At 49.7% G+C, this 15,367-nt stretch overlaps 1 protein-coding gene across 2 annotated transcripts in view; it reads left to right on the forward strand.

Annotated features, from left to right (window-relative positions):
- The window catches only part of LOC144178501 (uncharacterized), a 107,379-nt gene extending 94,724 nt beyond the window's left edge, over nucleotides 1-12,655 (forward strand). For both annotated transcript variants that reach the window (XM_077706414.1, XM_077706413.1), the window contains one exon: nucleotides 9,769-12,655. In XM_077706414.1, the coding sequence (XP_077562540.1) occupies nucleotides 9,769-10,139 (371 nt within the window). In that variant the 3' untranslated portion in view covers nucleotides 10,140-12,655. The remainder of the gene's footprint in view (nucleotides 1-9,768) is intronic.
- The last annotated feature ends 2,712 nt before the right edge of the window (nucleotides 12,656-15,367 follow it).

Below are 15,367 nucleotides of genomic sequence, written 5' to 3' on the forward strand. Positions count from 1 at the left end.
TTATCTGTCAGGTCATACGGCAACGAAGCTCAATTAAGGAGTTGCGCATTGCGGATGCGAGGTCGTCCAGACGTGATTCGCGCAAGTCCACATTTGTAACACGAAAAAAGAAAGAAGGGAAGGGCGCCATGGCGGAGGAAAATTGTTTCGTCGAGCGTCATGTGCAGCTAGCAGCCATTACCTATTTAGGGCGGCTGTATACTCGTCGCTGCATTCCAGAGTGCAGCCGATGCGCTATATGTAATGACCCTGTCTCGCGTCCGGTAATGGACGAACGCCTTCCGGCAACCGGTCAATTGCTGCCCTGTCGGGTTCCTGCCTCGATCCAAAGGGTCGCCCAAGGCGCAGGCAGGTCGCCTCCCGGACTGTGTCATTGCGCAGGCCCAGCCGACCTCCTCCGCACGCACGAGTCGCTCACCTGTGCCCTAAATGTGCAGGCTTAGAGAACGCCGGTAATCTTGCCTCCTCGTATGAAATAAGTATGAAAGATACGAAGGATAATACCAGCGGCGTTAGGCGTGGACGCTGCTTCCACAAAACAATAAGAAAACGCTTAACAGCCGAGCAGAATTTTTTAAAGTTTTGATTTACTGGTTAAATTACGGTGTTTACCGCGCCGAAGCTATACCTGGGTATGGGGCGCACCGTAGTCGAGGGGTACAGATTGATTCGGACCACTTGGGGCGGAATCGATCCGGACCCCTAAGCGTGCGGCAAAATCTCCACTCACGGACGTTTTCGCTTTTCGCCTCCACGTGAAAATTACCCACGGCGGCCGGGATCAAACCCGCGTCCTTGGCCTCAGCAGCGCAGGAACATAGCCACTGAGCCACCTGGGCGGGTATTTTTGAAAATTTACGACAGCTATAGGAGATGTTACGCTGTAATTAGCACCAAAACTAAGTACCAAATTTATGTAAAACTATTCGGCCGGTAGAAGTACATGTCCGGGCGGAATCATGATAAAACGGAAGTCAGGAATGTGCCCTTATTTGAAGCAAGAGATTCGTGAACTACACCACAAGATGTCGAGACAAGGGTGACAAAACGCTGCTTATCCTTTCGTCATTGTCGCGACTGCCTGCACTGTGGTTCAACACGCATGAACAGCTCGCGCAAATTTTCACGTTGTTGAGTACGAAGTTGTACGCGTACCAAGCTATACCTTGCGAGTAACAACCGCTTTGGAGGAGGGCGTCTGAATTATTCAGGCCGCCTGAGGTTCTTTAATGTGCATCGAAATTTTGTACAGATGAGCGTTTTTGTTTTCCGCCTCGACCTGAAAAACAGCCTTCGCGTCCTGGGGTCAATCCTTCTAGGCTCTCTTAAAGCTATTTTATTCCACAAACCGTTTCCCCTTTCCTATTCTGTCTAAAACAATTATGTTACAAGATTTACGTCTATGAAGTCCTCCTAGTGGGACTTTTTCTGCATAGTTCGGCCACAAAGATGAAACGCCTGAGAACATCAAGTACTGCGCCTAGAATGTCCGGTTATGCTAGAGCCCGACAATCAGCACCAACAATAATAATTGGCCGCAGTATTGAGGCGATCAACTGCGCGCACTTTAACAGGGTTAACGACTGAGTGTATGCACCAACACTACCTAGCGAGGTGAGATAGTCGATCGCCACTTCCGGCACTAGTTTTACCGTCTCCGTGAGTCCTTTATGCCGTATGCGGCCATATTTTGGCACTGTTTTTGTCGTGAGCTGCTTTTACGGCTTTCGAGAGTTGAGGCATAACATTGTCATGTCTGGGAACAGACTTGGCTCTCCCACTGCGTGCCTCATGGTTTCCAGCGAAACGACCACGAGCGGCAAAGGAATTATCGCTACCGAGATTTAGGTCCGCCACGTATCCACCCGACAGGTTACTGCCTAATTCTTATCGCCCATAGTTTATGAACTCCTGCCCACGCTCACCTCAACGCCCTGACAACATCTGTTGGCTCCGGTTGCGGCGCCAATTAAAACTGAACTCAAACCTTCCGCCTCAATCGTGCATGGTTAGAGCCAAGTGCTAGGTTTTACGCCTTTCGTTATTTCCTCTCACAACCGCGCCAAACAAAAAGGTTGGTCCGCAAATGAAGAAGCCGGACGGTAGCGAACGTCATATAATACGAACGACTATAAAACAGGTGTCTTCTGGATGACGTCGAGAGAGAGCAGCCCTGGTGTCCACGGACGCAGCTATAAAAAGCGGGGCAGGATCTCACGGCTCACAGGCGACGAGGATTGATAAAGGCGCCGAAGACTGCCGCGTGTCCGTGCGCATGCATAGATAGGCCAGAAAGTAGGCCATAAATACGGCCCGCACCGGTCAGCGCGGCTTTCTCGCCGCGAGCGAGCATACCGGGCACGGGCCGGCGTCATCCCGGGCAGAGTCGTCCGCACGGCCACGCCCATCCCGCAGGAGTACCCCGTTTCGCGCATGTGTACGTTTTCGTGCCCTCGCGGTTCCAGGAGCGCCACCGGAGAGACGCGGGTAGCCCCGGTGATCGATCACATTTCGTAAGAAAGACTCTATCAGCCCTGCGCTACTCACCTCCGAATCTCTCGGCGTGGGACCAACACCGACTCCCGCAGCCGAGGCTTAATGCCGGACCCCGCGGTGCGCCACGAAAATGGGTCCGGCGACGTCACGCTCAACGGTTGCCGTACTGGGGACTCGTTGTTTCAGGGTGGGTGTGCGCCAGGGTTTTTTCGATGGAAATGGGGACCGACGATTACTCACGGCGCTCACGTCTTGCTCACTCCTTGCGCGGAGTGATCATTTTGGGGCTCTACGAGCCCTATGTATCACTATACTCGGCGTTTCCGATGGCAGATTTGTTCGGTACTGTATTTGAAGCAGCTTAGGGAACGGACACAGCTTCCTTCTGCTCTGATCTAAGGTTGCTTTTGAATTTTTAGTCATCATAATATGTTTATGCCTTGAACACTGGACGTTAAAACTTTATGCGTCGGGCACAATACAAAAATTAAAGCCTCCTACGCCATCTGCATGGAATGGAGTCAAATAATTGGGGAGGGGGGGGGGGGGAGGGTCTCTTGATTGAAGTCAGCGATATCATATTATGTCTTAGGACATATAAACGCCCACTCCTCCTAAGCGTGAGGAGGGGTTACAGAGACGACGGATGACTCCAGACGCCGGCTTCGCTTAATTTGCAGTTTAATGCTTTCATATTTAGAAAGAGGGGGGGGGGTCGCATGAAATAAATGTTCTAAAGGATGGTAGACCATAAGAAGACAACCTGGAGATGGTTAATTCCTGCTTACCCGTCCTGCCCTTACATTATCCACCTTTGTTTTGTTCTTACATAACTAGCAAAATACCCAATGTTTGGTTTAACACTCTACGGCAGTTGTTTTCAAATATACCGAAATCTCAATTTTCCTCCAACCCTTTTTGGCGAAATATACAGACCTTCCTTTGTCTAATTTATGTAGCGGAAGCTCTGAAAACGTCATTAACACTCCTCATTGTATGAACTGTTCAACATCACTTACACCATTTAGATAGTGCAGTTACTCGTAAGAGTTGAATGCTTTTAACGGCAATATTCCCGGCTCTCATTTTCACACAAGAACACCGATCAGCTGCTTGTTTGTGGTGTACTGAGTACGTCAGCGTGCCCGCGTTTCGGTGGCGGTCCTCGTTCAAAGCCCGCAATAAGAACCCCTTCGAAGCTGCCGCTACTAAGAAGAAGAAAGGCGTCCTCCGCACGGCACAGCGACAAGACTCTCTTGCCCTGGGCGGGAAACACAAGGAAGCACTTTTTCGCTCGCCGACAGCTAATTGCCGCGTGGAGCAATCGACAACCCGTTCTGCTCAGGCATCGTTTGTTTCCTAGGAAGCGCCCGTATAGAAGGCAAGTTCAAGACACTTGCGCGCAGTCCCGCCTGCGGCTGCAACTCGCTCAATAATTCGGCTTGCTTTCGGTTTTGATTTGCTTCGCCGCTCTCTTCAGAGACGAGCTGTTCGTTGAGGCGGATCACACAAAGGCGGTGGTGCGGCTGTGCTCACGAACGGGCGTGATTTTGCCGCGAGACAACCGAGGCCAGTGGCCCCTTCCGGGGCTTCCGAGTGAATCTGCCGCGCTGGTACGACACCGAGGTTCCGCAGCGTGAACGGGGGCCATTTGTATTCCGGCTGGGAGGACTGGCCACTCGCCCACACTAAAGAAACCGGAGATGTGTCCGGGGCAGCGCCGGTGTCGAACGCGATAACGCGTGGCGGTCACCGCTTGCGACTGGCCGGGTCTTCATCATTCGCAATTTGCATTTTGCGTGACCCTTTGTCTTCCGTTTGCTTTTTTTCCGCTCTTCTCGCGTCTTGTTGATTGCGCTTGTCGGTGGATCACTTTTCGGCGGTCCCAGCTCGGTTACCCCAAGTCCATAGCTCTCACGGCGCGGAACTTAGGTAGCCATCAAAGCGGATTTTTATGGCTTGGGAGTTGGTTGGCGGTTTGTTGCCGTCTTTATTTGGAGCGAGTAGGTAGCTTGATGTAGGCGTCTCATTCTGCGGTGAGCTATTCGCGATACGGTGTATACGGAACCGCGTTTGTCGGTAATGTTAGGGTGCGCTGTTCCTGCCGCTTCCGTCTTTGATTTGTCGCTTATTATTTGTTGTTCGCCTTCGGCATAGTGTTCGATCCGCAGCTGGTATCAATGGAAATTAATGCTCTCAGATAGAGCTGCGTCGTCTCGGCCTGATTGTGCTAATGCACCACTGATGACCAGTTGCCCACGGTAGATTTCTTGTTGGAACGTTGAGTTCAAAAACGGAACCACCAAATTTCGAAAAAGAAGGAGGCCATAAGAGGAGCACAAAATACCCTTTAAAAGACAAAAAACAGACGAAATTTGAGCGTCATTTCAAGTTATGCCCACTCTGCTGCCGTGCGCCACACACCGGATGGTTGACCACTTGCGTAGGCGTTCGAAATTAGTGATTTTATTTCTTTAATGCGATGCGCACGAACTCGACTGTTATCTTGCCCTGTTCCGGTGAAGATTTGGGATGTCTGTTATAGTAGGCATACTAGGTGTTCAGCCGAGAACTTAAGTACAAGATAAAACCTTGGTGATCGTTCTGGACGTTGCTCACTTAGCGAAGCGAAACCGGCAGTAGAACGTTAGTCGAATGTGCGTTCAACGGGGAGGGCGGCGGAGGGTACGTGGGCAGAAGAGGAAACGGTAGCTGCATTCAATGTGCAAATGCAGGTCCCAGGTATACACAGGAAAAACAAAACTGCCACGACAAGACCACACATCACTTTCGTAAATTTATTGCGCAACGTCTCTGCTTCCCTTAAATATATCTGGGTTTTTGGAAGCAGAGTACTTGAGTGAAGTTTGAGGGAAGGTTTGAGTGAAGTTCGTTGCCGTTGACAATACCGAAGAGGACTTGTTAAAGAGCTGCGGATACCATTAAGATTTCGAGCCTAAGTTGTGTACGCTATCCATTTTACAGCGACAGCTGCCAATAGTTCAACATGGGGTTCATTACTCACGGATGCGCACACTGCACAAGCCCACACCCGAGATTAATGTTCTTTCTCGTTGTAAAGCGACAACTGCAGGACGTACTTACTCGATTACGTGTCCTCGGGGAATCATCATAATCGCATATCCACACGACAACTGCACGTCGGATCAGGTTTGAATGATTTCCTGTAAATATCTGCTTTCTTTCGGTGTTAGAATTTTCTCATCTGCATCAGATTCATTTTTGCACGATACTGGAACAATTTTTTGTTTCTAAAACGTCTTAAGAAAGGCATTTATATTGTACCTTTGCGAAGAACTGCGTACGGCATTCCCACAACCTTCCCAACATTTTCCATCTTCTCACCGGGTTAAGCTCCCCATGTACGCGTCTATGAGCTCTAGCCAGCTATAATAAACCGTATTTACTTGATCCTAAGCACCCCCTTTTTTTCAAGATCGGGATTCCCAAATGCAGGGGGTGCTTAGATTCGAAAAACCTAAATTACCCCCCCCCCCCCCCCCCCCCCCGTTGCCTTGCCATATTTTTCCAGGGCGTATCTCGGCGAGACGAACGCAAGAAATAAAGTTCTATTTGGCAAACATTTAAAAAAAAATAGGCACAGACAGAGAACAGACCGCTTACGTCTGATCCTCAGCAACCCTCACTACCATTCGAGCCCGTTGTGGCGATTGGGCAGCCGCTCTCAGCAGCCCCAACAGGTCCTCTTCTGTTCCGTTGAAGTGGTTTGTAATTGAAAACATCATAAATGACTTGGCCGCAACGTCAACTCGGGCCTGCTTCCACGCGTCTCAAATCCACCTTGCGATGGTTGCTTAGAACAGGGGGTGCTTAGATTCGCATGCAAACTTTTTCGCATGCAAAAGATTTCGCTGACATCATATCCGTCACGGAAGTGACGCCAGTACAGCGGAGCAAGCGGCCTGTAAATGGTGCGCCCCAGCACAGAGGGTCTATTTGCGGGGAAGCAAACTTTAGTACTAAAGAGTACGTTACATAAGGTTGTTCATTTTCGGGTTTTATATTTTACCACGACAGTGTTTTATGCCGGTATACACTAAAATATCACTGACGTCATATCCGTCACGGAAATGACGCCAGTACACCTTTGCAGAAGCTACCCGGCAGCAGTACGTCGCTCGCCAAGCACACACACAAGACAGCCGCCTGAACGCAAATCAGGCCCAGCTGCAGATTTCGCTGCACATTTCACTTCCATGTTTTACCGATTCCTATGACAGAGAAATCAACCATAGTTTTTTTTTTCAAGTTTTTTTCCCTATAGTAGGGGAGGGTGCTTAGATCGGGGGGTGCTTAGAATCGCGAAAATACGGTATATATCTCCGTACAAACTGCGGCCCGTACAGCGCGCGCGTGCAATTCGCACTTGTCGCCAGCTCCTATCGGCAGCAGGATAGCGGTCTCCCGTGCGCTTCCAGACTGCAGATCAGCGACGACGGCAGCAGCAGACAGCCGTCTCCCGTGCACGCAAAGTACGTGCGTCTTACTAAGCGATAAGGCACGCAGACGGCGAGGCGGTGGCGGCGCGCGCGTTGTGCGAGCGCGCACGGATTACAAATTGAGAGGGCGTAAAACGCGCACGCCACGCCAGGGATGCCCGCATGACGAGCGAGCGAGCACAAAAGGGGCGCAGTGCGCGGCCGTGTGCCATTCGGGAGGAAGAAAGGCGGCGGAATGGCGCGCTTTTGTTTGACTCCGTCCGTATTTTCTTGCTTTCGCCTTCATCTCACCGCACTGCTCTTCCACTTTAATTTTTCCTAGGCTGCTCTGCCATCTAGTCGCGGGTGTAACCGCTCGAGAAGCGTGCCGTACCGTGGTTCCCGAGGCGCACGCGCATATGCGACACTCCCAGCGCAGCCCGCCCTGTCGGCGTCCGAAAAAAAAAAGAAAAAGAACGCGAGCGCAGTTTCAAGCTGTAAGCGCGCGCATTCGCTTCTCCGGCACGCCTTGTTTTTGTTTTTGTCGTTATTTCTGTTGCTCTTGCTGTTCCGTCTCTCTTGCTCTCCTTTTCGTCCTCTGGTGATTTGCCCGCCGTGTTTGTGTGCTTTGAGCGACACGCTTAGGTGAGGTCGTGCGCCGGTTCTCGACGTTTCACCGGCAAGTTTGAATTTACCGCGATTTCTCGCGCGCAGCGCGGCCTGCTGAGCCCTCGAAGTCGCCGTTGCGTTGTACACGGAAAAGTTTCTGTTAAACAGACGGAATGCGACGCTAAGGAACGGCGGAAATAGATATTGTTCAATTCGTAATTAAAGCAGCGTGTATAGCAGTGCTGTCATCTGCGAGGTTTAGCACACTGGCGTAACGGATTTAAACTTGCAGGTGGGAAAATTTTTCCAACACATTTTTCATTTTTTTAAACATGGAAGTGTTTTATTCCCGGATACACAAAGATTTCACCGACGTAATATCCGTCATGGAAATGACGTCAGTACAACGGAGCAAGCGGCCTGTAAAGAATGCACTCCTGCACACAGGGTCTTCTTGCGGTGAAGCAACCTTTAGTACTAAAGAGTATGTTATACTTAGGGACATTCGTTTTCGGGCTTTATATTTTAACACGAAAGTGTTTTACGCTGGTATACACCAAGATTTCGTTGACGTGAAATAGATGACGAAAGTACACCTTTGCCGAAGCGACCCGTCAGCAGGACGTCGCTCGCCAAGCACACCCACAAGACAGCCGCCGACCCGCAAATCATGCCCAGCTTCAGATTTCGCTGCACATTTCACTTTCGTGTTTTGCCGATTCCTATGACAGAGAAATCAACCAAGGTTTTTTTTTCTTTCTTTTGTCTGGCCGTCATTCTCACAGCTTCAATCCCCACATTCTGTCGCCCTGGAGGCAACTGGGATTTTTCGCTATGGAGTATGAGTTCAGTGTAATTCTCTGCCCCCATGGAGCGGCCACCTTATAGGGTGCACGTTATATGGCGATAAAGACGGCAGTCGCTCGCAAATGTTCTCCTCAACGTTCTGCACGAGCGCAGCCTTGTTTCATTTTCTACGGACCCCCTAAAGCGCATTTCAACCACCTTTTGTGCGTGCGCGTGTACCCGCCTTCTCGATGTTTGTTTATTCGTCCTCTTTCCACTTCTTCGGTCGGGAAGCCATAGCAGTTCACCTCGGGCGTTAGTAAAGCTCAAGGGGCGGCCGATCGCACACGTGGCAAACGCGTGGGCGTTGGTCGTCTGCGCGCTCCTTCGAGGTGCGCTCCCTTTAAACTTTGTGCGGACGCTGTTCTGTTGTTTGAGAGGTCTTTGTCGGATGCTCTCAACAGGTCTCGTGCCGGGACTCGCCGTGGTTAATGGTCGGCTTTTGCACTGTACCGCACGACCGATACGCCCCTAATGTCGCCTTCTGCTCGTCACACAGCTCTCTTTCTCTCCGCGACGCGCAGTGCAGCATCCGAAAAAAGAAAAAAGGAAGACGGAATTGTCTCCATGAAGGAGGCGTGGTCTTTCGAGTTTGACTGGTTTCCTCTGAGTGGGATGCTTTTATTTGCTCGCTATCGTCAATTCGTAAAATCTGCGCAAAGCCTCCCCGAAGTGGTGGGCACGTTATAAAACATGACGCGCTTTGAAAAATGAACGAGAGCTTAAACATTTTTTATAGTGATGGCATCCGGAACTGCAAACGAGGAGGATTAGTAGCAGCGAAAGGAAAGTGTCAGAAATCAAGTTAATCACAACCCATTAACGTTATCATCTCCCTACTGGATCAATTAGTTTTCGTAATGACTCCTAATGACCATAATTTTGCAACGCCCTGATGATGAGATTGGCTCAGCTTGAGCCAGCTACGTAACCGGCCCGCACTAATGGCTTCGTGGCGCATACATACCAGACAAGAGGCGCTTTCTATGCTCCCGCAAAATAAATGCATGCTCACAACGCTCAATCACATTCGCCGATCGGCAAGGACTGCACGGGCTCTTATAACTGCCGATTGGAACTCCTTTATAGCCGTTGTATCTATTGTTAGCACTACCGACAGTTACACTCGTTTATACTTTGTGTCATAAGTTATTATTTCCAAATCTTGCGCGTTGTATATTTTTTACGAGTCCTACGTAATGGTACTTTTGCTAAAAATACAAGCGGTCAATAGTTGTCTGTAGAGTCCACTCCAGGAGAATTCAAAGAACACCTACTGTACCTATGTTTTCCACTTGCTCCCAAGTAGCGTTCGAAATAACTCACTTCCAGTTTTTGTTCTGCTTCTTCCCCCCAGGAGAGCATCAGGAAAAGTGCTCGGGCTGCGGCAAGTCCTACCCGACCGGCGGCGGCCGCCTGCTGACCCGGGGCTACTGCCCAGCATGCCTCGGCACCCTGGCCGGCAATGGGCTCTCGGCCAAGACGAGCCACTACGAAGCCGAGCCGCCAACGTCGCCTACCCTCGACTCGAATGAAGACAGCAAGGGCAGCTCGCGCTCAAACCCCGACCTCGGAGCCTCGCCGACCACACCGCCGCCTCCTCCGCGGCTGCTCTTCGGCGTGCTCGACCAGATGATGATGCGCTACCGGCAGTCGGCGCAGGCGTTCCTACCACCCTCCTTATCGGCCATGAAGTTTCTCGAAGGAGCCTCCATGCTCACGCCATGACGACACGCCTCGGGCTGCGCCTGACAAGCTGCGGAGCGAACTCTCACGACTGTGCCTTAGGTTCCCTCGGCCGTGAAAATCCCGGCGGAGTCACAACAGTGGCGTGATCTCGGTGTGCTGTGGAGCGGTGGCATTTTTCGGATGAACGCCTGAATGACTTTGCGTGGTGTTCGACACTTACTTGGAGTGAAGGACTGCTGGCGCTGTCACGTGCTTCCAAATCAAAGATGAATGCCAGAAGCGCGGTGATGTGCTCACAGATAACCCCCACAAAGCGTGTCTGTGGCCTGGCTTGTATCATACCAAGTGTGAAGTGGTACTACATTTCAACACCAAGAGTTCGTTTAATTTTCCTTTTTAGCGAATAGTTTTCTTCTCTTCATTCGCTGGAGAAGTTGTCGCTTTTGACGACACAAGTTCCCGCTCGAAGGCGCCATGAAACCTTTGTTCAAGTAACACCATGTAGAACTTATTCCCTGTAGACAAAAGACCGCATGTCTTGCTGCTGTCAACTGAGGTGCATGAGGCCAATTTATCGCCAGTTTTTCTGCTGATAGGACATAATCATGTTGTGTGCCCATAATGCTGTCCGTGGTGTGAGTTATCTATACTTTCATTCATTCCCGGTGATAATGTCACAACAGCTGACCTCAGTTAATGTGTAATGCCCCACAAGCAGTGAACACAGTGAGAGACTGCGAAGTACACTCCAAGACCGTGAAGAAGGTAAAATGTCTGCTTTCATTGCAGTCGAGAAATTCTTTACACGCCGACCACTTTGTTTCCTCAAAAACAAGGAAGTTAACCTAAGATCAATGGCGTTTTTTTTTTTCCGACAGAACGAATCCAAGCGTTGAGTCGCGAGTCAATCTTCATTATGAACACTAGAATGTTGAGCTCTCCTTTGTGCACGCAAGATGAACAGGAGGCAGTTGCATCAAGCGCGTCCCATTATATTTTTGAAATGTGAAAGACTTTCATGTGCCTTATATTTGACTTGTATACAACTGCTGTGAATGACTCGAGCGAATGTGGTTCCCGCCAGTAACTTACTACGTGCCTTGTCCTTATACGTGTGACCAAACTTGTGCCCCTGCGCCCAGAATGCTGTACAGAAGACGTTTATGACAAGGTGGTCATTGAATACATTTATTTTGCTAGCACAATTTACGGAACGTCCCGCCAGAACGGGATCAAGTAGCCATAGCTGTCTTTCTTAATTCTGTGACTGGCATTGCTGGAACACACATGACCAAGCACTAACACTTTTCAAGACAAGAGATCATCCTACTTAGTTTAGGTTAAGCAACAAACGATAGCAAAACGAAGTGCTCCGTGCTATGATACCTACTTCACCCACTTCCTACTTACCCAGCGGGTGGAAATGCGGCATCTTGCTAACTTAAAATAGCGATGACATAAACTCATTCCCGACAAGACATTGGCATAACGTCGTCCGTCACGTGCAATAGAAGAGACTAGCCGTGAAGATCAGAGCAGAATTCAGTGACAGTGCCATCGGCAAACAATGCCCAAAGCGACACCGGTCAACACTGCACCTTTAACATGAGCGGTTTTTAAAGCTACCTGCAAATGGAAAGTTTGCGGGGCGTTATTTCTTTGGTCTGGCTCAAGAAACCGCCCTCCTCTCCCATAAATAACAAAGTTACTTATCGTGACACGGAATTTTCGCGTAGCCCGTTTTCTTTATATTGACCTGCTGTGATACCAATTTCACAAAGTTGCCTTACAAAGTGCGTAGAATTGCATTTTTTACATGCACAAAGTAAAATGGTTGGGTTTGCAGAAATAATGGTACGTCATCGTGGTCGTGCCTGTAACATTACAATGGTATTACAAGCTGCAAAGCTTGTGATAATGTTTACCAGTTATTACTTATACCTGAGGTGATATGGAGAGCTCGCTATACACGGGAAACCAATTTCGGCCACCTAACATTAAAGTTGTGATTGTGCCCCAGGTACAAAAAAATGCAAACAAACACATGTTTCCGGGTTCGTAACATTAGCCCATATCGTATCCCTTCAGCCCTATAAAAACCACCCATCCCGTCAAACGCTCATCCCAGCAAACAGTACATCCTACCCGCCAGTGTTCGTACTGGAAGCCAAACAGCAGCGGCCAATGATACTTTGTACTATATGTTTTATAACCCTCCAACATAAAAAGTGCCTTAATTAAGAGGGTCTTTTCAGGAAGTACAATGAAATGCAAGTTACGCGAGTGAAGCCTTGCTTGCACCAGAATGCCTCAGCTAGGTCACTGTCCTCACGCAAGCGCTTGTATTGATATATTAGAGGTGCTTCGTGTAGCAGCGAACGTGCGTGTCACGATGGATAAAAGGCTATACAGTGTTCAATAACGGGCAAAGCTCAAAGCGGAGATCGAAGGAGTTGTTTGCGAATATCTAGTCTATGACCTATGTGCCTTGTCTTCCTGTTGCGTGTATTTAGTACTTTTGGGATGGAAATAAAGATTGAGACAATCAAAAGAAATGACCTGCATCAGTTGGCCTTTCTCGCACGCCTCCATCGTCATCACCATCATCATCGTCGCCGTCGTCCTCTCTGTCTTCATCTAAGAAGCCCATCATCTCGCCCATCAAGTCTCTGCTTATTTTCTACTATAGCGTATACAAAGACAGCAAGAACTTACTAAGGGACTAAGTTGGGCTTGTGGGTTTAAACTGAACATACTGGAAAAGCTGTGCGAAAACAGGGGCGGTGAAAACGACAAACAGCGCTCGTGACTTTTTTAATTTTTTCTCACGTTCCTCCTCTCCGCACTTTTTTCCTGCATGGACAGTAGAAACACTTGCATGTCTGAGAACGTCAACTGCTTGGGAGCTTAAGGAAGAAACTGGTGCAGCCCTGTAGGCGTTCGAAAATGTTCAAACTTCATCGTCGAATATTTTTAGGAATCTAGTGATGCGAGTTCCCAAGACGTTGCTATTAGGGATTGACTGTCTTTGCTGGTAGTCAATACGCCTTAAAATGTCTGGGTGTGTGTGCGCGCGTGCTGGAACATCATTCGTATATCGGTTTAAAATTACAACTGATGCCAGTTAAGTTACAACGAAAGTCTTACGAGAAAATTGCAGAAGATGTTATACCAGGGTAGTTTCAGTGCGTGCCCCTCCACTAGCTTCCAGATAAAAAGGAAACGCCCTTGGGCCACAAACTAGTTCCACACATCTTTTGTTCGTGGGACATTTTTTAAAGATATTATTGGCCTAAATATTAGCCTAAAGGCGCCACAGGGGTCGCGCAAAAAAATGGACATTATGGGAAAACGAAAGAAAAAATGCAAGAGAAAAGATGTTCAATTAATTTCTCACGGTCCTCTTGTGTAAGTTTGGAAGAAAAAAAAAAACATTGCTATACGAACACAATGTCGGTATATATAGTAGGTGCAGTCCCCTCGACGTTTGTCAAAAGTACGTCAACTGTGTGTTCAAAAGCATGGTGATGACATCAACCGGTGACTCGCGGGCCCTAGCTATCCTTGTGCTGAGCAAGCGCGAGCATGTGTGGAGAGAGCCTGGAACCATTTAATGCTAATGCCCTTGATCTCTAGGTTTCACGGAACGAATGAGGTACAGAAAATTGTTGTAAGGAACGCAGAATCCCACAGAAAATCAGAAACCACACCTGGAGAGGGAAGCAGCCGCGATAGAGGATGGTTGCCAGAAAGCGCGACGAATCACGCGCGGAGAGAGACGGTGCTGCCGAACGTGCAAGATCAGCCGCTTTGAGAGGGGTACGTATTCCGACGTGGGCGAACATGAGGCTCGGTGATGGCGAACGAGCGGAACGAACTTCGAAGGGTTCTGTCCACGTGGTGTTCGCGATATGGGGCGGGCACGGCCGCAAAGTTCAGCTAAAGTTCAACGGCAGGTCAACAGAAGGTCCAACTAGCCTGCCGTCTTTACAATCTTAGAAAGTTCCAAGCATACCCCAAAATTTCTGTTTCTTGGTGTACACTTGATCAGCTTTCACTGTTTCAATCATTTTATTTAATGCTAGAGCCGTAGCTAATGTCGGCGAGCTTCAAAGATGATGTCGTCGCTGCGGTGAGTGGATAGCCTAATCAGCGAGCAGTTTTAACGCGAAAGCGTTACTTGGCTATAGCTAGCGAGCGCTGCATAAAAAAGCGTCCAAAAGACACCTGACCCAAGGTTCGCGCTCAATTCCCGTTAGCTGCAACGCATTCCAAAACACGTGCATTTGAAAAATAAAGCGCGCACACACACACACACACACACACATACACACAAAAATCACGCCATATCCACGGAATGAATGATGATAAGTGGGGCGAAGCTCGAGAGGGGGAGATCATCGGTAACCGTAACTCTCCCGTGAAAGTTCGCCCATTATATCATTAAGAAAGACGTAAGACTGTGTGCGTACATTGTACAAATCAACTTTTATTTTCGGAGTCAATGCTCCCAGGCCCAGACCTGGTGAAAGACCCCGCGCCATCGAGGACTACCCCGCACCTCCACCACAATTTGTCACGTAGGATGGGACACAACGGTAAAGAAAGAACTTTTATTTAGGGCGAACTTGTGCCCGAACAAGACGAGAGGAAACGAGCAAAGGTCCTTGCGTCTCGTTCGATCTCCGAGAACGAGGGGGGCGCTGCGAGCGGCCGAGGCGAGCGAACGTGTCTCACTTCGGCTCCGTGGATTACGCGGATTTTCGGCGGACCATCGCACCCCAGTGAGTCCTTTTCATTACGATCGTGTTGAGTTCAGTGCCCGGAACCCGTGGATACCTCATTTTGGAAAATCCGAGCGAGTTTACGGATTTTACGAGGACTTCAAGTTCCGAAGCGAAGCGGCGCCGGCATGCTAAGCCTAACCGAGGCCTAGCACAAGGTCGGCCACGCCCGGCTGCTGCGGCGGCGGGGACGGATGATGGACGCGGCCCAAGGCTTCGGGGCGCCGGAGGGCGACCCGGAGGCGGAAATGGACGTGATGGAGCCACGAGACGACGACTCGCAAGCCCGCCTGGACTTGCGGGAGGGACGCACGGCGGTAGTAGTGCCGGGAGAGGATCTCTCGCCGGACGACCACGCGGGCTGGACGCTCCAGTCGAGGAAGCACTACCGAGGCCGGGAAGAGGGATTGCAGCCCCTCGTGAGCACCGGTAAGCCCGCCGCAACGGCGCTGAAGTCTCAGCCCACGAGGGCGCAGTTTGCCC

Source organism: Haemaphysalis longicornis, unplaced genomic scaffold, assembly GCF_048455015.1.
Source record: "Haemaphysalis longicornis isolate Haplotype H1 unplaced genomic scaffold, Haemaphysalis longicornis Haplotype H1 scaffold_4, whole genome shotgun sequence".
NCBI lineage: Eukaryota > Metazoa > Arthropoda > Arachnida > Ixodida > Ixodidae > Haemaphysalis > Haemaphysalis longicornis.